Source organism: Coturnix japonica, chromosome 4 (assembly GCF_054131305.1).
Source record: "Coturnix japonica strain WE chromosome 4, WE-NBRP24, whole genome shotgun sequence".
Lineage (NCBI taxonomy): Eukaryota > Metazoa > Chordata > Aves > Galliformes > Phasianidae > Coturnix > Coturnix japonica.
In genome coordinates this window covers 71,432,698-71,456,804 of record NC_140666.1, presented here as the reverse complement: position 1 = coordinate 71,456,804, position 24,107 = coordinate 71,432,698, and the positions used below count along the sequence as shown (strand labels likewise).

The window sequence follows — 24,107 nt, the reverse complement described above, 5'->3', positions numbered from 1 at the left end:
GAGCTCTGTGCACGAAGCGGGTTCTCAGCCCCGCTCAGGGGGAACAGAGCGACGAAAGTCTTTCAGCACCGCCCGCACCAAGTCCGGAGCGCTGCGGGTACGCGGTCCGGGTCCGGCCACGGGAGGGCAGTAGCCAACAGCCGCCGCCTCCGGAGCCGCCCCTCGGCGCGCTGCCGGCCGGGGTTGGGAAAGTGGCGCTGCCCGGCCCTGACCTCGGCCCGGCAGCGGGCGGGGTGGAGGCGGTGCGGCCCGGCCCCGGACGCGCTGCGGAAGAGGGAAGCGGCGGGGCGGCTGTTGCGGCTGGGGCTGAGAGCGGCATGGCAGCGCACGGCTCTGCGGGGGACGCGGCGCTGAGGCGCGAGGCAGAGCAGTGGCTGCAGTGGGACAAGGTGAGGGGCGGCGGGTGTCCTGATGGGTTGCTTTGTGCGCTGCCTTTCGCTCTTGTTCCTGACTGCTCCTGTTGCGGAGGAGCTGCCGGATGCGCGGCGCTCCGTGCCCCGGAGCCCCCGGGTCCCTCCGTGTTTTGGCTCCTTAAGCCATCCGTGTGCTCCGCTGGCGTGCGGGCTGCCGGGCCCTCGGTGTGTCCGGGCTTCTGGGGTCTTTTACTGCCCTTCCCTGCTATTGCGATAGAGTGCATCATGTCTGTTCCTGCGGAGATGTTCAGACACCTGAGGACGTCTCCCTGCTGCCTTCTGCTTTGATCCTGACCGTGCTGCACGTAGACGGAAAACCGTCTATGTTTATTTCCATATTCCACATGTCTAAACAGACCTGCGTGGCCGTGCACTGGAAACGCTGACGCAGCTGCCCATCACTGCGTTTCCTGCATGGACCAGGCCTGGATGTGCTGTGGGTGGTTGGCACTTGTCCCTACACACGCCATTCGTTCACTTGGAGCACACCTGGCTGCCCTTTGCCCATTGCCGTACAGTGTGTAGGTAGGGGTGGTAGGTAGGTGGCCTCCTGCTTTCTTCAAGACCATTCACACACACTCAAATATATGCAAGTTTATCTTCTCAGATTACAGCAAGCCTTTATGTAAGTTCTTCTCGGTTTAATGGATTTTTGAGAGAACTGTCTGGTTTAAAGGGCCCCTGATATTAATAACCTTTCATACTAACATTAATTTTATTCCAGTCTTCTAATCATTTTAATTGGTGATTCCAATTAGTTCACGAAATCCTATTGAGGTCTAATCCAACATCCTCTGAAGTACCTTTTTGGAAGGTGTGCTCTTGGTCAGTAATTGCACCTTATGAGTGCAGCACTTCCTGACAGGTCTGCAATACGTTGGTGCTGATTGCTCAAAAATAGTGAGGTGCCATTGCTGTGGCTCCGTCATTTTATTTGCCAGGGAGAAACTCGTACAGTGTTTGCATTGAGCAACAGCTTTAATCCAACATAACCCTTGTCCATTTACGCTATTAACTTTTTATTTAAGAGTCCCCTTCATGGCAAGGATAGCTTTTTAATTTGAAGGGAGAAGTTAATATTTAATGATGACAAGCAGCATGTTTCTTGCAAAACAGTAGTTTGGAAGAGCAAACCTTTATGTATGGAAATGGTCCTGCTGACTTTGCTGAAAGGTTTTACCTTGGTAACGATTCCTGTATGTATTACAGGCTATCTCATCACCATATGAGTTACATAAGTATCTTATTGTTCATTTTTCTTATTGTCATGCATAAAATCATAGATAGAAGGTAGCTTCTGTTTTCATTCAAAATGAAACTTGTTAACTCAGTACCTGTCCCGATACTTTAAAACATTGGAAGGACTTTTGCACTGACGGAACATCTCTGGGGCCTTCAGTCAGGGTGGGTCCAACTAAATAACATTTTGTGTGACAAGGTTACATTTGAGCTAGTTGTCGTGATGGTTGTTCCTTGTATTGTAACACTTGCTGGTGTAATCAGAGAGACTGATAATTCTTACACTCTTGTCCTGTTCCTGCAAGGAAGCTTAAGTTGCCAGAATTCCTGGACTGGTAAATTATTAATTCTTAAACTGGAGGTCAGTAATTCATGGGTACTTAATTGCTCCGTGGGAAAAAAGAAATTCTTTTTTCCTCAGTATATGGTTTGTATATGGTTTTCCTGCAGTATATGGTTTGCTGATTATCAGCTCATTAGCTTTTATTTAGACTGTCATGTCTGCCCTTCAGCAGTAGGTGCATAGATCAGTAATTAGGGCAGGATGCATCCACATATTGTAATGTTTAAGAAAACCACAGTTGGCTTGCTTGGTAATCCAAACTGCTATCAGTTTGTGCAGAGTCCTCACATCTTTTTATAAGCAGTTTACCCACATGACTGCTTTGTGCATGTTCTGCAGCTGCAGGGGAAAAAAAAAAGAGAGAGATTTTTTTGCCCAGGATGATCTGCTAGACCTTCCTTTGATCTCAGCATATTTAGCTTATCCAAGAAGCAATCAAGTCCTTGACTTTCTCGAGGTCAGTTGGTTGACCAGAAATCAAAGCTTATGTTCATTTGGAAATAATAATCTTTGTACTCCAGAGTGAAGTGCACGTAATGGTGCTGTGAGTAACCCGAGGAGCACACTGCTGCTTTGCATAATGCTGTTGCTTGGTGGCTGGAGAGTGAGTGCCATCTGTCCTCCTGGCTCATCAGCGTTCAGGGAATCGAACTGATGTTAAGCCTGACAAATCCCACATTATTGAGATGTTGGAGCATACGAGACTTCACTAATTTCAAAACTGAAGAGTCGATAGGAGTTGTGTCATGCAAGCAATTCACCAACATGAGGAAGACTTAGAAAAGAAACTTCTCATCATTCATAGCAAGTGCGATGGGACCTTTCTCTCACTGCACTTCACAGTGTGAGAATTTGACTGTGATAGTTGAGCTGTATCTGACTGTGGCACTTCATGGATTTTCACAAGCACCACTCATAGATACATTGTGTGCAAATTGTTTATCCCCTGCCCCGTCCATTTGGTTTTGTTACTGCCCTTCTTGTACTGATTTTAAGTTCAGAAGATGTAGCCAAAGTTCTGGTGTTTCTGACGTGGTGCATCATGTTGTAATACCAAATGTATTAAGCCAGCAGAGATCATGGGGAAGAATGTCAGTTCTATTAAGGAGCTTAAATGTATTTAAACAAACAAAGAAAGCAAAACAAACTCCAACAACAAAAGACACACACCCCCACAAAACACTTATTAGAATGTCTGAATTTTCTATCTACAGAATCCCAAAACTTCTGCAATAGTGAAGGAAGTACTTGCTGGAGGAAATGTGGGAGAACTACAGAAATACTTTGGCTCCCGAATGGAATTTGGCACAGCTGGGCTCCGGGCTGCCATGGGAGCAGGAATTTCTCACATGAATGACTTGACTATTATCCAGACAACTCAGGTATTGTATTCATCGTATTATCTCATTCAGCTGGTTGGATCCAGGAATGGAAGGGCCTCCCTTATGACAAGCAAATGCGCATTCTAGGGAAGTACATGGTTTTTACAAATTGAAACAGAAAGAAGAGAGCTGGCCAGCATTTGGCTGAACTTATGTACATGTATAGGTACTAAAGCCAGTCTACCTGGAGGGAGCTTGAAAAACAAAGTCTTTAAAATTACTGTAGCTTGTACTGCTGGCAAATCATTGTATCTTGTACTAAACAAGCATCCTCCATTACTAAGGGTGAGATTCAATTCTGTCTTAGTTTCAGCAGGGCTGCATTTTTCTTCAGAGTGTCTGGTATGATGCTGTGTTTTGGCTCTAGGAGATGAACCATGTTGATAACACCCTGATATTTATGGTTCCTGCTAAGCAGTTGTACAGAGTGAACGACTGAGTGGTGTTAAGCCACCACAGGCAGAGTTAAACCACAACTGAAATGCTGGCCAGTTGTTCACTTCCTTATAGTATACCTTAAAGAATAAATGATTTCTGAATCTGCAGATCAGACTAACCACGTTAAGTGGTTCTTTCTGGAGCTGGTTCTGATTTTTAGAAATGTGCTTAAATGCTATCAAATTTTATTATATTGGTTTGAAGGTTTTTGTCATTCTGTGGTGTTTCTTGATCCTCTATGAATTGAGTCCCCGTACAGTTCAGTGAGATGTGTGCAGTGAAATGTCAACATCTCAGCAGTCATCTTAATCCAATGATAAATGGAATACTGAGATTATATTAATGAAGTGAATTTGTTATTGCCTTCAGGGATTTTGCAGATACCTTGAGAAGAATTTCAGTGACCTGAAAAAGAGAGGAGTTGTGATCGGATTTGATGCTCGTGCCCACCTTTCAAGTGGAGGTAGTAGCAAAAGGTACTTTTCAGGTAGTATCTTGTAGATGTCTTACATGATGCTTCATGGTCTCATAACTGCTTCAACAGCATTTTCTCTTTCTCTAGAAAGAATTTGAGGGATTTATAGTATTTTTATTTTCTTAATACCAAGGAAGTTTTTATAGTTTTGTTTTGTCTATAAGGAATAGGGAAGGAACACATTTAAGTTGTGTATAATGATTTCCTTCATTTATTTCATAAATTGGAGTGACGGGAGGAAAATCTTTGAAATTCAAGGAAACGGATGAGAGAATGAACATATTTCCTAGGCTTCTTTTCTTGTTATTTAGGTTTGCAAGACTTGCTGCTAATACGTTCATCAGTCAGGGAGTTCCAGTTTATCTCTTCTCTGACATAACACCAACACCTTTTGTGGTATGTTTATTATATCTTTTTATATACATGCTAATTCTGTGAGATATCAAAAATAAATGCTTATATTAAGGGAAAGTAGACAAGACATTTTGAACTTTTTAAGTTCTGACTGCTTAGACTGCTTGCTTTCTGCTTACTTAGACAGGTTTGATTTACACCATCCATAGCAGTAGAAGGAAGAAGCTGAGTAGAAAATCTGTGACAGTGAGCTGTATTTGTACTCATTCATTTGTACTCATTCATGCTTTCAGGCACATTTCTTGAAGAAGTCATTTCATAGTCTCTCACTTAACAGAGTGATAGAATATCCTGAATTAGAAGAGACCCATGGGGATCGCAGAATATCTGAGTTAGAAGGGACCCATAAGGATATGGAGGGGTGGAGACTTCGTATATAACATGCTTGTATTGATACAAGGTTTGGTAGATTTAGGGCCACATGTTTCACAAGACAACTTAAAGCAGTGTTGCATGAGCTATAGCTGATTGTATTTCCTGTTGAATAGCCGGGATTGAACTTGAACTGGACCTCTAGTCATGAATAATGCTTTATTTTCAGGTCACTCTATCTGCTTGGACTAGTTTATAATAGCTCTCTGCCAAACAGTTCTTCCATGCTATAATCATAGAGTCACCAAGGTTGGAAAAGACCTACAAGATCATCCGGTCCAACCATCCACCCATCACCAATAGCTCTCACTAAACCATGTCCCTCAACACAACATCCAAACATTCCTTGAACACCTCCAGGGTCGGTAACTCCACCACCTCCCTGGGCAGCCCATTCCACTGCCTAAGCATGATTTTTCTTAACATCCAGCCTCAGTCTCCCCTGGTGCAACTTGAGGCCATTCCCTACAGTCCTATCACTAGTTACAGAAGAGGCTGAACCCCAGCTCACAACAACCACCCTTCAGGTAGTTATAGAGAGCAATAAAGACGCCCCTGAGCCTCCTCTTCTCCAGACTGAACAATCCCTCAGTAGCTCCTCATAAGGCCTGTGCTCCAGACCCCTCATCAGTTAGTTGACCTTATCTGAACACACTCCAGGGCCTCAATGTCCTTCTTATAGCAAGGGGCCCAAAAATGAACACAGTGCTTGAGGTATGGCCTCACCAGTGCTGAATACAGAGGTTCAATTACTTCCCTGCATCTGGTAGCAGTACTTTTTCTGATACAAACCATGATGCTGTTGGCCTTCTTGGCCGCCTGGGCACACTACTGGATCATGTTCAGCTGAGCAATGACCAGGCCCCCAGGTTTATTTCCTGCTCCAAGAACTGCTCTCACAGGACATTGTGGAAGAGAATGCTGCAGTTTTAGTTCTCGTTACCCTACACAGACTTCTGTCATTACCCCAACACTTTACACTCTTAAAGCTCTGAACTGTTTCATGTCATTCTGCAGGGCACAGCAGATGCATTCTGCTTCCTTCTGTAAAAATGTTACTCTAGTGAGCCACAAAGTATCTGAAACAGCACTACGTATACCTGGTGTGTTTATGGTAAATTTGGAGTAATGGTGAGAGCTAAGGTTGTACCACGTGGATCCTGGTGGAGTAAGTGTAGTTGCTTTAGGGGTTCAGTCTGTAGGAGTCATATCCTGATCTTTTTATTTGGCAGTATGGAAGTACTCTCATTTATATACCATAAAACCTTCTGTAATGTTTTTCATATTCCAGTTCAGTTAATCTTTTCTTGTTACAGCCATATACGGTAACTCATCTGAAGCTTTGTGCTGGAATTATGGTGACAGCTTCTCATAATCCAAAGCAAGATAATGGTTACAAGGTATTCCTAAATTATCTATTTTTTTTCTCTTTTTCATTGTTTTTTAATCATTTTTTTCCATGTAGAGCTTTTAATACTACTGCATGCAGTTCCAATTGTATTATTGACCAAATGAATAGGTAATTTGATTCTTGAGATCTAGATCTAAACATATCTATCTAGAGCTAGTAACATGTTATAGTAATAACAAAATTAATATCTCTATAAAGCAGAAAGATAAGTATAGTTCTGGAACTTTTGGAATGCTTTAAAATATTTAATAAGCTTAATGAGCTGCTTGCAAAAAAAAACACTTGGATTAAATTCCATTAATTTCACATGGTACAGTTTTTCTTTTGCTAAATGATACAATTATCAGCATGCCTTTTTTTGTGTGTGTTTCAAGAAACAAATGATAGATGGCTGAGCGGCCTGTCTGCCAATGGCATACCTCGACTAGTCATATACAGACTGTTTCCAGAATACAAAAACAAAGGTTAGGAGGTCTTTCTTTGTCTTTTATAATAGAAAAGCGAGGTATTAGACAAGATGATTTCTCACTGTCTGTTCCTATTTCGACACTTATTTCCTCTAAAGCATAGTTTCTTATTTAATGATTATCTAAACACTGAGAGGAAATGTCTTAGGGAATTTCTCAGTTCCAAAGCTAGCAGACAGGTTGATATTTGAATCTTCTCAGTAAGTGAGCTCAGCCTTATTTTGTGTTTCATCATGAATTTCAGTGTGCTCTGATAAAACCTAATAGCTTTTTTGTAGAACAAAAGTGGGATTTCAGAGGAAACATTGAGAATAAGAACAGAGAATTACTCTGGTTATACTTCAGTAGAATTTACCATAATATTCTATCAAATATATCTTAGCCAACAAAAAATGGCAAAGCTATTCAACTGTATTAATGACAAAAATGAGCTCTTACCCTTATTATCGTTTAGGTTTACTGGGAAAATGGTGCTCAGATAATTTCCCATCATGACAAAGGAATTTCTCAAGCTATTGAGGAGAATAAGGAGCCATGGCCTCAGGCTTGGGATGATAAACAAATTGACAGCAGTGTGCTACTTCATGACCCGTATGCCACTATCAATAAGGAATATTTCAAAGACATACAGAAACAGTGCTTTCATAGGTGAGTAATGTTAGCTCTGTTAAGAATACGGTATTTTTCATGGCAGTTTAAACTGATCTAAGACAAGGCAGCTGTGATTCTGCTGTATTTTTCATCCCTGTACTTGCATTCTTGTGATCTTTTCTGATAATACTGGCAGCTGTGTCATTACTTAATAAGTCAGTTCATAAACTTAGTCTGGCAAGAATCTAAAACAGTAAGGTAAGTTTCTCATTATATTATCTTCCTGTAATAATATGATTGTGAATCAGCCAAATGACTGTGTGCAGCTAGGGGAAAGCTAAGGCTGACTATGTAATTTAATGTTCTGGGTTTATTGCCTTAAAGTGAGCCAGACTGTTCTGATAGAAGGAGGTCGTGCTCTGTCATTCTAGTCTTGCATATGTTTCTGGTGACCTTGGTAGCTTTGCACATATGTATTGCTGTCACTTGCTTGGTATAATCTTTACTCAATAAAATTAAGTGGATGTTTCTTTTTGTAAATTAAATGAGCAGCAACCTATTACATTTGCCTGTTTACATCACAGTCTTAACTACCTGTGATCAGATGGTTTACATTCCAGAGTTGGGTATGAGGAATCAGTCAGTTGTATTTATTTTCTACTCACCTCCTTTGGGGTGTATAGAGTGTATTACTCTCTTTCCAGTAATTTGCATGTACCAGAACATTGGATACCTACAGTGACTTGCAGATCTGAAAAGTGAGATTAAACCAGTCTAGAAGCTGACATCTTTAAAATCTGACCTCCTTTAGTTTATCATGTTGACAGTACTGTAGAATACTTAGTCACACTGGGTTCTGAACACAGTGAATTTTCATGCAGAATGTTCTGCCATACTCAAGTTTTTATTATTAATCTCTTTTCTTTCAGGAATATAAACAAGGAAACAAACCTGAAATTTGTTCATACTTCTGTGCATGGTGTAGGTCATAAATTTGTGCAGCTGGCCTTCAAGGCATTTGATCTTAGACCTCCTTTTGCTGTTCCGGAGCAGAAGGATCCTGATCCAGAATTTCCCACGGTGAAGTATCCAAATCCTGAAGAAGGCAAAGGTGTTCTGGTAAATATATATCATTAATATTTCCTAATATTCTAAGTACAGTGTTTATATGTAGTTTTTAGTAATTGCAATGTCTCAGTGCTTATTTCTGGTCTATTTTTACATTTATCAAAGAATTTCCTGGTATCATTTCATTAAAATTCATAACTCGCTATGAGGCAGGCAGGTAATAATTATCCAATTATCCGTAACTATAAATTGTACTTTATTCTGCTAACAGAATGTGCACCATCTGCACGTGGAGCACAGTGATAGAATTCCTCTGTAAAATAAATGAATAAGCAGAAAGTAGAGAACTTCATAGTCAATTTTGAAAAGTTTTTACAGCTTACGTCTGAAAGACAAAGGCTGAAGTTATTATCAAACTACAATTGGATCGGGGCAATCCTGACAACAAGGAGACCAGATTTTCTGATATGAGTATGATCATTTTTTTAGTAAAGATCCTATTGGCTGTAACAACAACAGCAGAATGATACAGGTAAAGTTAAATATCCTGCCTGTGCTCTGCTGTTGCCAGGCTTATATCCTGTAAATTGGTTAAATGTTGTTTGAGACTCATCATGACGTTGAGTGTTTGAGATGAAATAAACTGGGAAAGTTATTTCAAGTCTGTAAAGGATGTGAGAACATTTGGGAGTATTATTAATACTTTCCTGATGTTGTTTACCACTGTTTTCAGACCTTGTCTTTTGCTTTGGCTGAAAAAGATGGGGCAAAAATCATTTTAGCAAATGATCCAGATGCTGATCGACTTGCAGTGGCAGAGAAACAAGAAAGGTATGGCAACAAATAAACATAACCATTTATACTTTGGACTTAAACATTAGACCAATTGGAGGGGGTTTGGCTATCCATGGTGCAGAGGAAGGCAGGATAATCACATTTGTCCTTTCTAGACTAAAACTGTATAGAAATGTGAGGGGACTCTATGCAGAAGACCACAGTGGTGAATTAAATAGTGACTAAAATTAGAGTCCGTAGAAAGCCTGAATAGTTATTTGACATTTGCACTTGAGGTATGAACAGAAATATGTGAACTGTTGTGATTGTTTCACCTCTTTAAAGCTAGGTTTTCAGATAGAAATTTTTCAGAAGACTGATAAACATTCTTTCATACTTTGTTTACTGAGAAATAACTTGAATATTATGCACAACTTCTGCAGTTACCAGGTTATCTCAGGAATAAAGAAGAGTCGGTTTGTTTGTTGGTACTGGCCTTTCTGTTTATTGGGTTTTGGTTTTGTTTTTTTACCCTTTGCCTTCACAGCACGATCTAAGCAGGCTTCTCTGTCTCTTTAAGTAGAACGAGCTAACTGACGCTCTCCATTCTATCACTGGAAATGTTAGCTGAGATATCCTGGAGTTTGGCACATGCCAGCTTTAGCTGGCAACTGAGCAGTGAGGAAAATTCATAAAAAGCTTTAGTTTGTGCTAGTTATGATGAGTTAAAACAAGAACGCAAAATTGCCTGTGCTTTTTTGTCTTAAAACTTATGGCCACCAGATACTCGGAAGGGGTGTTACTTTACTGTGTGTACCACTACTGAGAGTATGGTGCTCTCATTCTGCTGCTGCTTTGCTAGTTGTTTAGCCACTCTTAATAGCTGCCTAAATTGTGATCCTGCTTTATTTCTAAATTCCACTGTAGCTTTTCATCTACTAATGAAATACTAATATAAGCCTCTATGGTATCTGTACTTCTTTGACAGAAACCCCTGCTAGAACACATTCTAATGCTAAATTGTTGCTGTGTATTGCTTAATGCCTGCTGGCATCAATAAGTGCAGGAGAGTGCGTCTGCTTTGCTTTCACAACAGGTATTTTTTACTGTAGGTCTAGATTTTTGTCAGTCTGACAGTGTCTTTCTCCCCTTTCATGATTGGGATTTTGTGGGCAGTTTTGACATCTGTTTTTTCCTTTTTTGTTCAATTTTTTGTGTTAGAACAATGGATCCATTTATGTATATGTGTACATATATATAAGGTTTGGGGTTTTATTTCAGTGACAGATTGATATATTTGTCATTAAATAAAAGTATTTGTCACCAAGTCAACCAAAAATACTGATCACATGAAAAGTATATTTTCATGTCGGTGTATGTCTTTAATCATTGATTTTTATCATTTGTATCTGCTGGGTTGTGGTGTTTTGTTTTGTTTTTTTCTTGTTGTGTTTTTGTTTGTTTGGGTTTTAATTTAAAATATACCCAAAATATCACTTTTTTTGGTATTTGGTTAAGCTCATTAGCTGGTGCATATGATGGAGAAGGACAATAACCATTCCAGGACTCTTTGGGGGAATATTCTTTTTTTTTTCTTAATGAACATGAGGTATCTTGTTGCTGTTACTTGGAATTCAAGTGTGGTAGTTTTATTTGCTAGTTTTCATGTATGTAGGAACCAGTAGAAGTTTTTCCACTACTGTCCTTAAATTCTCTATTTTTTTCTCTCTCTCTCTCCCCAGTGGTGAATGGAAGGTGTTTTCTGGAAATGAGCTGGGAGCTCTGTTAGGTTGGTGGATCTTCACTTGCTGGAAAAATCAAAATAGGGATGCTCGTTCCATTAAAGACGTCTACATGTTATCAAGCACAGTTTCTTCCAAAATCCTGAGAGCAATTGCACTAAAGGAAGGTTTTCATTTTGAGGTAAGTTGTTGGAAGGCTACTGGATATACTTTTATTTGCTTTCCTACTCCTTGCTTTTATTTTTAATGTCTGTGGGGTTTTGTTGACATTGCTTTTGTAGGAGACGCTGACAGGTTTTAAGTGGATGGGTAACCGTGCCAAGCAGCTCATGGATCAAGGAAAAGCTGTTCTTTTTGCATTTGAAGAGGCCATTGGTAAGAAAGTATACTATGTTCTGGTATCCTTTAAAACATTGAAAGTGCTTTACTCTCAAAAAATGGCAATCTAGTGCTGACCCTAATGGAAGTTATTAATATCATCCACTCGGCTAATTGGTATTGCTAGTATGCAATCCTAATCTCTGCTTAGCGCCAACTATGGTGATGTTGAACCAGGCATATATAAGTCTTTAGTAGCACCATTCTCTACAATAATAATCATCATCATCATCATCATCATCCATCAAATATATAAATGATAAATATGATTTTTTCTTTGTTTAGGGTATATGTGCTGCCCTGCTGTTCTGGACAAAGATGGTGTCAGTGCTGCTGTTATAACTGCAGAAATGGCTAGCTTTTTGGCAACCAGGAATTTGTCGTTGTCTCAGCAGCTGAAGGCTGTCTATGATGAGTGAGTTTGATTATAATTGTCTAATCATCAAATGTAGTTAGAATTTTGACTATATTATTCTGTCTTTCATTTTTTGATTGATAGTGTATGTTCTTTCTGCTCCTGAATACCCGGATTTGAGCTGATTCAGCTGATGTGCTATGACTGGCTCTACTTGTTATATCCAACTGGGTATTCCTCTGAAAGCTTTGAATATGAGGCACTCTTTTTTTCTTTTTCTTTTAACACACTCAAAGACCTGCAGAAATTCGGGTTGCCTTCAGAATCAGAATGTGTAACCAAGTGGAACTTAGCAGTACCACCTGTCTACAGTGTAAATAGCTGCTGAGAAGGTCAAACTTATTTAGCATGAAAGCATCCTATAGATGCACTTCAGCAGAAGACTGTTCATGTCACTTGCACGTGGTCACCATTTGTGGAAAACCTGCAGACATTCAGGAAAGAAAACAACTCTATCTTATTAACAGACGCTTGATAACTGGAATGGCAGAGCTTTTCTTGATTTGTGTTGAGGTTATCGATGTTTTCTTATTGTTTCTGGCTAGTATAGCATTCCATTTTTTCTTTTCCCTTCTTTTCTGGTCAGGGTTGTCAGGTGAACTGCTTGTAGAGTAGAAGAAACTCTATTTAGTATTTTGGAGGTATAGTAAAGAGGGTCTGTTATCACTACTACCCCATCTCAAAGCTGAAGTAGATAAGGAAAAGGAGGTTCATCATTTGTTTCAAATATAAGGTAGGCTTTTTTAATTCCCTTGTTGGATTCTCAAGATTGATTTAACAACTACTGACCTTCAAGATGTTCATTTAGGTATAAATATATAGCTGTTTCAGAAGCCTTCCAGACTTCTAGCATGAACATAACAGTGCTAGTGAAAGCGTCTGTCCTTCAGGCTTCCCCTGGCATCAAAGATTCTCATCAACTTTTTATCTTTAGGAAGAGTCACTGAAAGAACGAGTCCAGGTTTGTATGCTTTCCAACAACATGCTGTGCTGAAAATTCAGTGCTAGCAGGCAAGTTGTTTTTGATGCAGATTCGGCATCATGCTACTTGGTAGCAAATAGGTAATGTAAGGAGATAATAATGTAAAGAGATTATAGACAGAAAGTGTAGTTTAATAGAAGCACTTCAATGGGAAAGCAGCTTCTGAAATTTGTCTGGAAACTCTGTTGCTCAGAAGAGGTCAGCTGGTGTCCACTCAAGGTTACATATCTGTACCTATTTTGTTCTCTTCCTGTGTATTTAGATCTCCTCATGGCATCGTTTTTTCTTCTGGTTTAGAAGCAAAGTTTCTCACTTTCAGTTATTAAGGAAATTTGTATCCCTCTTCAAGTATGTAAATGGAGCAATTGAACTGTCAACACATTTAAAACCTTGTAACAGGGTGAACCTTATGCTACAATTAGCCATAGATTCTTGCTTTATAGAATGTTGTTTAATGTATGTGGTGTACAGCTAATAAGACTGTTGCTTCTTCAAGTGATTGGTATCATGTCTTCACAGATATGGCTTCCATATTACCAAAGCTTCATATTTCATCTGCCATGATCCTAAAGTGATTCAGCAGCTTTTTGACAACCTTAGGAATTATGATGGAAAAGACACATATCCAAAATCTTGTGGTAGATTTAAAGTTTCTGGAATAAGAGATCTAACTACTGGGTATGACAGCAGCCAGCCTGATCAAAAAGCAGTAAGTGGACTTTTACCATACAGAGTCATGTGTAAATATGTACATATATGAATATTCTACAGAGATACCCTAAAACATACATTCAAACCTGACCATAAATCGAATTGGATTTGTGGTGATTGTTTTGTTTTAATGGGGAATAAATCAAGGTTAATTTTTTTCCTTTTCTTCTGTCTCTTTCCCCATCTCCCTCTCTCTCTCTTTCCCCCCCCCCTCCCCTCTCACCCCCAAGGTGGCAGTCTATACAGGGAGGTAGAAGGGTCTTGCTGTAGTGCTGCAGCAATCCTGCATTAACTTGTTATAAGTGTAAGCTAAGTGGTTCATGTTTATTTTTGTCCTGGGTGAAGCCTGTCATAGAACAATTTCTGTTTACAGTTGAAATGTTGACTAGATTTGAGATGAGCTACCTAATGGTACTACGTAACAGCAGTTTTACTACCAGATTGAGGGTAACATTGTGATTTGCGTGCTGTAGTTACAAGACTACAAGTCACAGTGATGAAAACAGAGCACAGCTTGCTCTGATGTGATGCATCAGTTACATTATATGACATCACATCATGTGTTTTGTCTTGAATTCATTATAGTCCCTTTGTAAATGTTAAATATATATATACACTCTTACTATTTTCAGATACTTCCTACAAGTAAAAGTAGTCAAATGATTACATTCACTTTTGCTAATGGAGGAGTGGCCACAATGCGAACCAGTGGAACAGAACCAAAAATCAAATACTATTCGGAACTTTGTGCACCTCCTGGAAACAGGTATTGTCACCTACAGGGGTAAATGATAGGGGCTGATTGGCTTCTCTGTATTGTTTTGGTGGGGAAAAGGCTCTTCATGATCGAATAATTTTACTACAGTCACTTTTATTATTCTGCAAATATGCATAAAGCTTCAATCCTGATAAATGTGTTGAATAATTCTTTTGCCACTGAAGTTTCTTTAAACTTGGCTTCACATTCAGTAAAAATAAGATCAAGAAAAACATTCTGTTTTAAATGAAAGAGGATATGCTCCCTCTTTTTTAACATATATCTTGTTGCTTTAGGCTTGTACTACTACACTTTATCTATAGTTGCATATTTTAAACCAGTTTATTTAGTAATTATATCCTTGAGTAATACCTTGGGAAGTCATGTAGACTGAAAGATAAGCAACTGCTACTCTAATGATAATAATGCTTTCTTAACAATTAACCTGAAAATACTATTAAGCACATGAGGTGGAGTTACTAAATGCATATGATTTGTAATGTAGTAGAAGATACTCTAGACTCAAATTGGCTGTTGTTCTATTTTAGATTATGTTGTAGATTTATGGCTTTTTTTGTAGTCTTAAGTGCCTTTCACGCATCAACTGGAAGTGAACATTAATGCTTACTATAGGAGGCTCTAAGAACTCAAGTAGATATGCTTTTATCATTGATTAAAAACTGTCTAAAACAATACCTCAAACTGAAAATGTGCTGTTTAGCTACTCCACTGTGACAGGTTTTCTATTCTATGTGGATTTTGTTTCATAGTGACATTGAGCAGCTGAAGAAAGAACTGGATGAACTGGTCAACGCTCTTGAAAAACATTTCTTTCAACCAGAGAAAAACAATCTTCAACGAAAGACTGAGTAAAATAGCACAATTACTACCTTCATTGTATTTGGTATTTTCACAGCATTAAAAATGCATTATTTAACAAGTAAGGATTTTTAGGACCAAACATCTGAGAACTCAGACTAAAAAAAGACTTCTGCTTTTATTAAGATTCATTCTACACACTGTTGAAATTAGTATCTTGTTTTGAAAGGGAATCATGTCTACCCTTGAAGGACCAAAAAAATCAGAGTCAGCTTATACACCTAAAGTTGTCTGCAAATGTACTTCAATCAAAACTTGTTTAATTAAATACTCTAAGTAATATCCTGATTTCTGAAATGCAGCCTGTTTGGGGGAAACCTATCTTTTGTCTGTGGGTGATCTGATAATACGAAACTCTAGCTAGGTTTAGATTTGCAAAGCAAGTGCTGCTGTTAATAAGAGCTAAAAGCCTGTAGTGAAACTTTGACGAAGTTAGGGGCAAGTGTTTCAGAAAGTAGTGGTCTTTTGGCAGGGGACTTTGGCCTAAATAAACAAGGAAGTCACAGTACATTTTCTAAAGGGTCTCTGCTGTGGGATTGGACTACATAGCAAACTCCAAGTTGGAGATGCTAAGTATTCCAAACTCTTATTTCTTAGAAGTGTGAAACATGCCTTTCAGTACCGTGAACATGCTGGGACAGAGTGCATCTATATACGCCTTTCTGTTGCCTTGTTGATCTGAGCATGATTAGGTCAGTACCTAGCCCATGGATCCTGTCATGCTGTATGCTACAAGATTTTGCTGCATAACTCTGCATGCTGAATTTAGAGCAGAAATTTCCATTTCATTGTGTGCGGTCATCTGTACTTGCAGAGTCTGAGAGGGTTGCGTAGTGGTTACCAATTGACTTTGCTATACGTTATTTATTTATTTTTGTTCTGCACTGAGTATCAGTGTGTAGCTCCAGCAGCCCAGGTACGTCTTGGGTACAGAAACCTCCACACCATAACTCCTGGTATACCATGATGGTGCTTAGTTGCTAGGTCAAGCATAGATTAAATTTAGCAAATTATTCATCAGAATTCCATGTAATACTGGGTTACCTTGCTAGCTAAGATGCAAAGGAAAGAATATTTGATACCTGCTTTGGTCTTACAAACTTTAGAGTTCTAATTGGAAGATACAAGGAAGGATTAAGCCCTGCATTCTTTGGCTGATGCTTCAGTTTTTCTTGGCTAGACAGTCAAAGCCAGTATCTGCACTGTTCATACTGAGGTCTATCTGCATGGTACAGAAAATTAATGTCTTGTTTAAAGTGATAAGATTATTAAGGAAAGGGCTTGTACTGTTCATTGAAACCTAGTGTTAGGGAAGTGGAAGGACAGATATTGGGATGACACTTGAATTTTGCTCTTGGTAGGATTTAACATGTGACACATGACTTAACCATAGGTTGTCTTACAAAACACAGTTTCTTGCATGGTACTTCACCATGAGCTTCATTAAAAACCAATGGCTGTGCACAAGCTGGTTAGGTGATGTTGGTCAGTGCTTCTAAGAGCAGCTTGGTTGGGGAATGCAGACACAGCATGATCACTGTGAGCTGAGGCTGAGAGATGCTATGGAGATCCAGATGGATGTGTGCTGTTCAGCTTCCTGTGATATGCTGGGCTTCTCCTGGGCTGGTGCTGTTACCTGTGGATGATCTACATGGGCCAGATTCTAGCTGCAGGCATTAATTACTTCTGTCCTGCTGGGAATCATTACATCAGAGAACATCAGAGCAGAGGCACTGATGTTTTATCCAGAAATGACAATTGTCAGGACAAGAATAAAGAAAGCTTGGAGCCTGAACTGAACCCAAGAGGCAGGGAATTCCTGGCTACTACCAGAGAGATGCATCCCTAAATTGAGGAAATATGAAGAATGAGCCTGGTCTTTACAATAGGCTAACATTTGTAATTCCAACACAACTCAACAGCAGCTGTAAACATTTGATCCAAGAGGAAATTGGGATTGTGAGGCTGGGAAGAAAATGCCTTGAAATTAAGGAGTACAATACTTTAATCTCTGCCATAAAAGTAAAAGCCTAACAATGCTGTTAGACTGATGAATTTCGCTTTAATGACTTTAATGTTATTAGTTTGTTTAGTAGTCACAACTTAACACTATCCTTGAATTTAGTTTCATTTTTCTTTCAATAAGCAGTTTGGCCAGAAGGAAATGTATTGATTTCATCCTTCATACAGGCTGTGAACTTTGTCCACGGCAGATTGTGAAGCATACAAGTATTGTACTTGAATTGCAAAAACAAAACAAAACCTCATATAGGGACAACTGGAATGATCTATTAAATCATTGAACATATAAGCAATTTCTTCATATTCTACTAGTATGCTTAAATCTGTAACTAATTCACTTAGAGAACTGGAGGTAATCTTCATTAAACTAAGTAGTCACTTTCTTTCATACTATTTCTTTGTACAGTGTAAGCATACAAATTCATCAAGGGCAGTATTTCTGTTCAACTTCCAAGCAGAAGCCAGCATGTCTCTTTTGTACAGTGATTGGTGGGTGACTGAAATCAGGTCATGCACCGTCAGAACGCTGCACAATGGGATGAGCCTATTAAAATATCCAATCGTGACCTAACGCCCACCTAGATATAAAGTAACATAAATGATGGCATAGCAACAGCAGCTTCCGCACAAAAGGAGAAGCTTCAGATACTCACACAACCCCTGGTAACTCATTTTCAGATGTATTTATGGCAAGGAAGGGGGGGAGGGTTAATCGTGAAATCTGAAAGCATGAATGTACAGAGGCAGCAGGCAGGGTTTGTAATAGGAGCTCAACTCTTTTGGACTTTTTACTCATGGTCAGTGATAACAGAAAGTCTCTTGTCTGTGAAGATAATCACCAGCTACTGTTGCTGTCGTACATTCTTACAGAGTAGGAAACAGGCGAACAGCTATTATAACAGTAGCACTCAGATTTGGTTTGTGGAATGTCTGGGACCATATATGATACCAGCTGGAGATACAGTGTCACTGGATAAGAATGTGGTACTTACTAGAGCTCATTTAAGTCAGGACTACAGAACATTCAGTATCTTGCCCTTAACGAGGTACTAAACAGATCTGCATGACCCAAACACAAATAAAGACTTAAGACTGTTTTGTATAATAGCACTAGAAATTAATTATCAATATTTTCAAGGGAGAACAACGTGGATACCCACATTTGATGATTCAAATTTTTACTTCTCATCTGTTGCCCAGCTATGGAGGAACTTCAGCTCTGAAAGTAACTGGGTGGAACTTTGCAACTTCCTGTTTGCATATAGATGTGCTTCAAAGGGTGCAGCCGCAGCAGCCCGAAGTTCAGCTCCTGTATGTGGCCACATGAGTTCAGCCTAAATTTCACTTACTGTCTTCGTCCTGGTCTACAGTCCTACCTCAACTCAGATCAAATGACTTGTCCCTTCATTAGATCACAAGGAACACTTCACTATCTCACAGCCTGTACATTACATGTTTATTTCTCATGAAGTGGAACACACAACCCCCTTCTTGTTTTTGTCTTGTTTTCACAAATGAAATTTCTTCCCTGTATAAGGAGCCATTTCAACAGGAATAGGAGAGAGAAGGAATGCTGTCCAGCATATCCTTGATGCTCATTAGAAAAGGATGGTTACCCTGAGACTGGAGGAGCTTTGGCCAAAGCGCTGGAGCTGTCAGATTGAGAACTGCAGTTTGCAGCCTTCTGTAACTGAAAGCAAAGATCCTCAGTCTGTTTGGCTTAAAAACAAGTAAAAGGACAGACTTGTTTCAGATCTGAGGTTGGCAGCTGGTAGCTGGAGTGAGGGCACTCTTAGCTGTGATGGTTTAAAGGGAACCTGCTTTAGCAGGGAATGGGACTTGACCCCCAGCCCCTATGATTCTGTGATTCTGTTTTGCAGAGAGGGCTTTCATTTCCCAAGGAGTGCCCAGGGTGTCACTGCAAACATACGGCCTGTTCTCATTTCTGCAGAAGCATTAAGCTATGAACCAAGGGCAGACTGGGAACAGTGCTCTGAGCACACTGCTGCTTTCATACTTTCACTCGCAGGTCATCAATCCTATAAAAGTACACACAGCAAGCACAAGTCATGTAGATGCAACCACCGTGCACTCTGCAAGTACGGGATGTGCTACACGTACTGAACCACGACTTGTTTTCCACAATCCGGGAAAACACCGTGCTTCAATTTGACAGCCCACTTCATTATTTTCCTCACCGCGTGTCCAGCAGCTCAGCAAAATTTCTTGAGAACGTTTGATTCTACTTACTTAGATGTAAGTAATCAGTAGCGTCACTGCCAAGAAGCCTTGAAATTAATTGAGCACAGGAGTGGTTTGTGGGACTGGAAAGGAGGCCCCGACCATCTGGGAAGAGCGCTGTAATTAAGTGTCGGGCTCCACTCGCTGCTGAGCCACTACGGCAGGAGAGGGACCGGCCGAGAACAGGGACCCCGAGGTGTGACAGGCCGGCCGTGCTCCCGTCGCTCTCCGCCCCCGCCGCCTGTTGCTATTTTTACCGCCGAACCCGCTGCGGAAGGAGGCGGCGAGCGGCAGCCGCGGGGTGTGAGGCACGGCCTGGCCCGCCGCAGGTACGGGCTGACGGTCTCTTCCCGCGCCCGTTAGCGGCTCCCAGCCCCTCCCCTGTTCCCTCGGCGGCAGCGGGCGGGCGGCGCTGAGCGGCGGGGACTGCGAGCGCGGCGCCGGTAAGGGCGGCTCGGAGGCGGTTGAGACGGGACGGGGCGGCTGGGGAGCAGCGTTAGGCCGGGCTGGGCCGCTGAGAGCGAGGGAGGAGGAAGAGCCGCTCTGAGCTCTGAGGAAGTGGAGAGTCGAGGCGGTCGTGCATCCCTGCCGGGCTGTGTGCCGCGCTCAATTCGCGTTGCCCGTCCCGCACAGCTCAGCTTTTTCTCTGTAGAGGGACGGGAGTTTCACTTCAACATCCCCCGCATCCACACGCTGCTTTTCTGGCCCTTTAAATTGGCGTTTTCTATTAACGAGGGAATGAGCTCGTGAAAAGCGTGCTCAGGAGGGGACTGAGAGGCGGATATTTATAGTGCGGTGCGAGGGGTCGGCGGAGCCGAGCTGAACTGAGCCGAGCCGAGCCGAGCCCGGGGCTGGAGCGGGGCAGCCCGGGATCCGCGCCGAGACGTGCCCCCTTCGGCTGCTGGATGGGTCGGGTCGGGTCGTACCTTCACCGCTAGCGGGTGGTGAGGTGGAAATCTTCACTGCTTGGTTTACAGGAATGCTGGAAGTCATGGGTAATGCTTGGACGTAGAGATGGCTGCAGGTGAGAGAAGTGTCAGGTTGGAAGGAATGCGGGACAGAAAGAATGAGACGAGTTGGCACTATTCTCGCTTTGTAATTTGGTTAACTGGCAAGTCGGATGCAGGTGCCACTTATGAAGGGAAGGAGCATAAAGCTCTTGTCTGCCTTTGATACTTAATTTCAGGCTTTTATGCTTATAATCAGGAGTGTTTTCACGTTTTGCTTGACTCTTTTCTCATTATTTATCTGTTTATAACCCATTTGGGAAGTAAAATAACTGCTGGCTGTATAGGTACGTATCTTGGGTACAGTGTTTACCACAAAACCAATTGATTTTCTCAGGATATATGGTAAGACGTTACTCATGGCCATAAACAAAGCTGCTACAGAAATTGAAGACTCCTTTAGAAGTCAGAAATTAATGTGCATTTATGTGAAAAAAGAGTGGAAACTAACAGCAATTTCTGTGGCATTTTGTATGTAGTGTTGCCCACTGCACATAGCTCCATAAGGAAGCAGCAGATAGGAAGAGGCTATCAGATAAAATAACCTTGTGAAAGAAGAGTACTTTATGATTCCAAGTGCCAGTTTGGTTTAAATGAGAGCTGTCTGAAAATGGAGAGCAACTTGTGGTATGCTATGTGGCCTGTTTCCTTCAGTGAAGGCTGAAGATGACAATGATGAGGCCTGCAGCTTGCTGCCCCACAGTGTGACTTAAGGGATGCTGTACTGTGACACTGGAGAAGTTTCTTTTCATGCATGTTGGTGAAACGAAGAGGACCTCTTCTCAGCAGCGACCACATCACAATGTACCCAATATATATTCTCATTTGTATTCTCCTGCCTTTCCTGTTAGGAGGATAGAGAAATCTGTCAGCGTGAGGGAAGCCAATGTAAATCTCGGTCAGGGATCAGACAGGGAAAGGAGTGGTATTTTGCTCTGGCTTGCTTTCCAGTGTTCTGGCTGCAGGCCAGGGCTCCTCATAATCCCTGACTAGGATGATATTTCTGCTAAAATAATCAGTGGTGAAGTGCAGCCAGTACCAGTGCCTTTGGCTCCATTTGTCGGTCATGTTCAGCATTAATGCTGGGCAGGGAAGAGCTGAACTAATCTGTGTTCTTTCAGACCAGCTGTTCTTCACAAGACCTTGCTCTGTAGTTGGAAGTGCTTGTCTTCTTCAAGGGGGAAAAAGGAAACAGAGCCATGGGAAGAAGCAATGCTATCAGCAACTTGGTGTGTAGTAACTGCATGATTGTCCCTTGGATAAAGCTTGAAGCTGGGGAAGCTGGGTCTTGCAGTTCAGCAGCTCACAAACCACACTCCTTGTTTTATCACTGGCGTGCAGATATCCTGCCTGCTGCCCTGCCCTACGTGCCTTGTGACTCACTGGTTCTGCTGTTGGTCTTGGTACTCCAGATGCCCTTGGGGGAGACAGGGAGGAAAGTTGTAGAAAGCAAAGGATGGCTTTGATCAGCAGCTGTGTGTGCTGACTGAGTCTGAAACTTCTGGCTGTGTCTTTGTACTGAATTTAGTCTAGTCCAGAAGAAACAAGGGATGAAGGATAGCTCCTTACCACTATAGCAGCTACTGCTTATCTTGATGTGTGTGTGCTCTTGGTTTAGGTCTGTCTCTGTGCCCTTTTTACCTTGTTGTTTGTAGTAGCCTGACTCCATCTCAAAGCTGCGTGTATATGTATCAGATTTTCTAGTAGAGGCCAATCAGCATTGTGTCACATGCTGTCTGAGCCTGCTCCTTGCTTGTAAAAAGCAGTTGGGTTGATGGCCGTGAAGGAAAAGCTGGGGACATAGATGTGCTCTATGTCCTGTGTTTATCTTTCCTGTTAGTGGATAAGTCTAGTGGCTCCTAGTTTGTGTGGTGTGGTTAGATTCATCAGTATGACTTTGCATTGTTTGTTAGAAGAATTCATTGATACCTGACTAGTGACAGTCTAAAATTACTGCTGAGGCAGGCAATTCTAGATCCAACATGCAATATATAAAATCCGTTTTGTTATTCTGCTGCTTTTGTTTATATTAATGTACTTCAATGTCTTTTGTTCAGAGACATTAGAGTTAAAGAGTCTGAATGATAAATACTGCCAACAAATGTGGAGACCATCCAATACCCACTGTTTTGTGCTGCACTTTGCCTGGCTGGTTTCATTCTGATGGAGCACTTACAGCTGTACCAAAGCAGGTTCAGTACTGACAACATTAAAGTATAGTTTGGAGAATATTAAGACTTCTTGGAGCTGGCTGGGGAGTACTAATGAAGCTGATGCCATGCACTTCTCAGCAATGAGTGCAAGGGGCAGAAGAGGTGCTGAACTTCAACAGATTGTGATGGAGAGGAGCAAGAGGAACCATCCCAGCAAGCACTGGGAGCAGAGCTGCAGGGATGTGGAGCAGGGCCTTGCAGAGCTCTTCCAGCTGTGGGAACGTGGCTGGTGAAATAAGCTTTGAAGAAGCTGCCTGTGAGTTAGTCTCTCAGACACTTGAGAGGAAAACGTGAACTATGTGAGTCTTCTTTACTGGTACAGATAGCAAAGGCACCTGCAGAGCCAAGGTTTGGAGTGGATGAGCTGGGTGGTAGCAGCCAGAGGAGGATGAAAGTGCTGCAGTGATGAGCAGCAGAGCCAAGGGCAGAGACTGGCCCAATAAACAGCCACTCTTCACTCATAGTGTGTGCTTTGTTTTATCATAGAATCATAGAATGGCCTGGGTTGAAAAGGACTACAATGATCATTTAGTTTCAACCTCCCTGCTATGTGCAGGGTCACCAACCGCTAGGCCAGGCTGCCCAGCGCCACATCCAGCCTGGCCTTGAATGTCTCCAGGCTTTTATGGCTAACAATAGGTCTACTAAGGTGAACTATAGGTCTAAGTTAAGCATGTACACAAATACTCAAGTTACTACCTAGTCCTTGATGTAAACTGAAAGGATGCTACAGAAGCTAATGTGCAATGGTTACGATTTTCTTGGTGGCATTGGCATGTAAGTTAAGATCCAGATGTCAGCAGGAGGCAATGAGGTGTAAATGACAGGGAAGAGGGAAGTGGCATATGCAGAACAGTGATGTACAGAAAGCTTTGGGTTAGGTATGGAGAACTCTTGATGCTGAATTTGTAGAATCATAGAATTACCCACGTTGGAAAAGACCTTGAAGATCATCAAGTCCAACCGCAGCCTAACCAGTACCCTAACTCTAAAAACCCTCCACTAAATCATATGCCTGAGCATCACATCCAAACAGCTCTTAAACACAACCAGGGATGGCAATTCAACCACCTCCCTGGGGAGCCTATTCCAGTACCTAACTACCCTTTCTGTAAAGAAGTTCTTCCTAATATCCAACCTAAACTTGCCCTGGTGCAACTTGAGGCCATTTCCCCTCATCCTCTCACTTGTCGCTAGCGAGAAGAGACCTGCCCCACTCTCACTGTAAGCACCTTTCAGGTACTGGAAGAGGGCAATAAGGTTTCCCCTCAGCCTCCTTTTCCCCAGAACTCAGTACTCTGAGAAGTTGCCCTTTTAACCTCAGTGTTAGAAAATACAGCCTTCTAACTTCCAGTGAACTGTTTTGATTTTAG

At 41.5% G+C, this 24,107-nt stretch overlaps 2 protein-coding genes across 8 annotated transcripts in view; both read left to right on the top strand.

Annotated features, from left to right (window-relative positions):
• The first annotated feature begins 293 nt into the window (after nt 1-293).
• PGM2 (phosphoglucomutase 2) lies at nt 294-15,533 on the top strand. Its single transcript, XM_015862498.3, has 14 exons — nt 294-389; nt 3,210-3,377; nt 4,185-4,291; nt 4,602-4,686; nt 6,393-6,476; nt 7,409-7,602; nt 8,475-8,664; nt 9,347-9,444; nt 11,130-11,310; nt 11,411-11,504; nt 11,793-11,922; nt 13,424-13,613; nt 14,248-14,381; nt 15,143-15,533. Exons 1-14 carry the CDS (start codon nt 318-320, stop codon nt 15,243-15,245), a joined length of 1,830 nt encoding a protein of 609 aa, XP_015717984.1. The 5' UTR covers nt 294-317; the 3' UTR covers nt 15,246-15,533.
• Nucleotides 15,534-19,633: 4,100 nt separating this feature from the next.
• Nucleotides 19,634-24,107, top strand: part of TBC1D1 (TBC1 domain family member 1) — an 89,658-nt gene continuing 85,184 nt past the window's right edge. For 6 of the 7 annotated variants that reach the window (XM_015862495.3, XM_085545577.1, XM_015862491.3 and 3 more), the window contains exon 1: nt 19,634-19,957. The gene's annotated coding sequence lies outside the window, so the exon portion shown is untranslated. Of the gene's footprint in view, nt 19,958-20,072; nt 20,539-24,107 lie in introns of those variants that run through there. The other variant, XM_032444613.2, reaches the window with a different exon arrangement.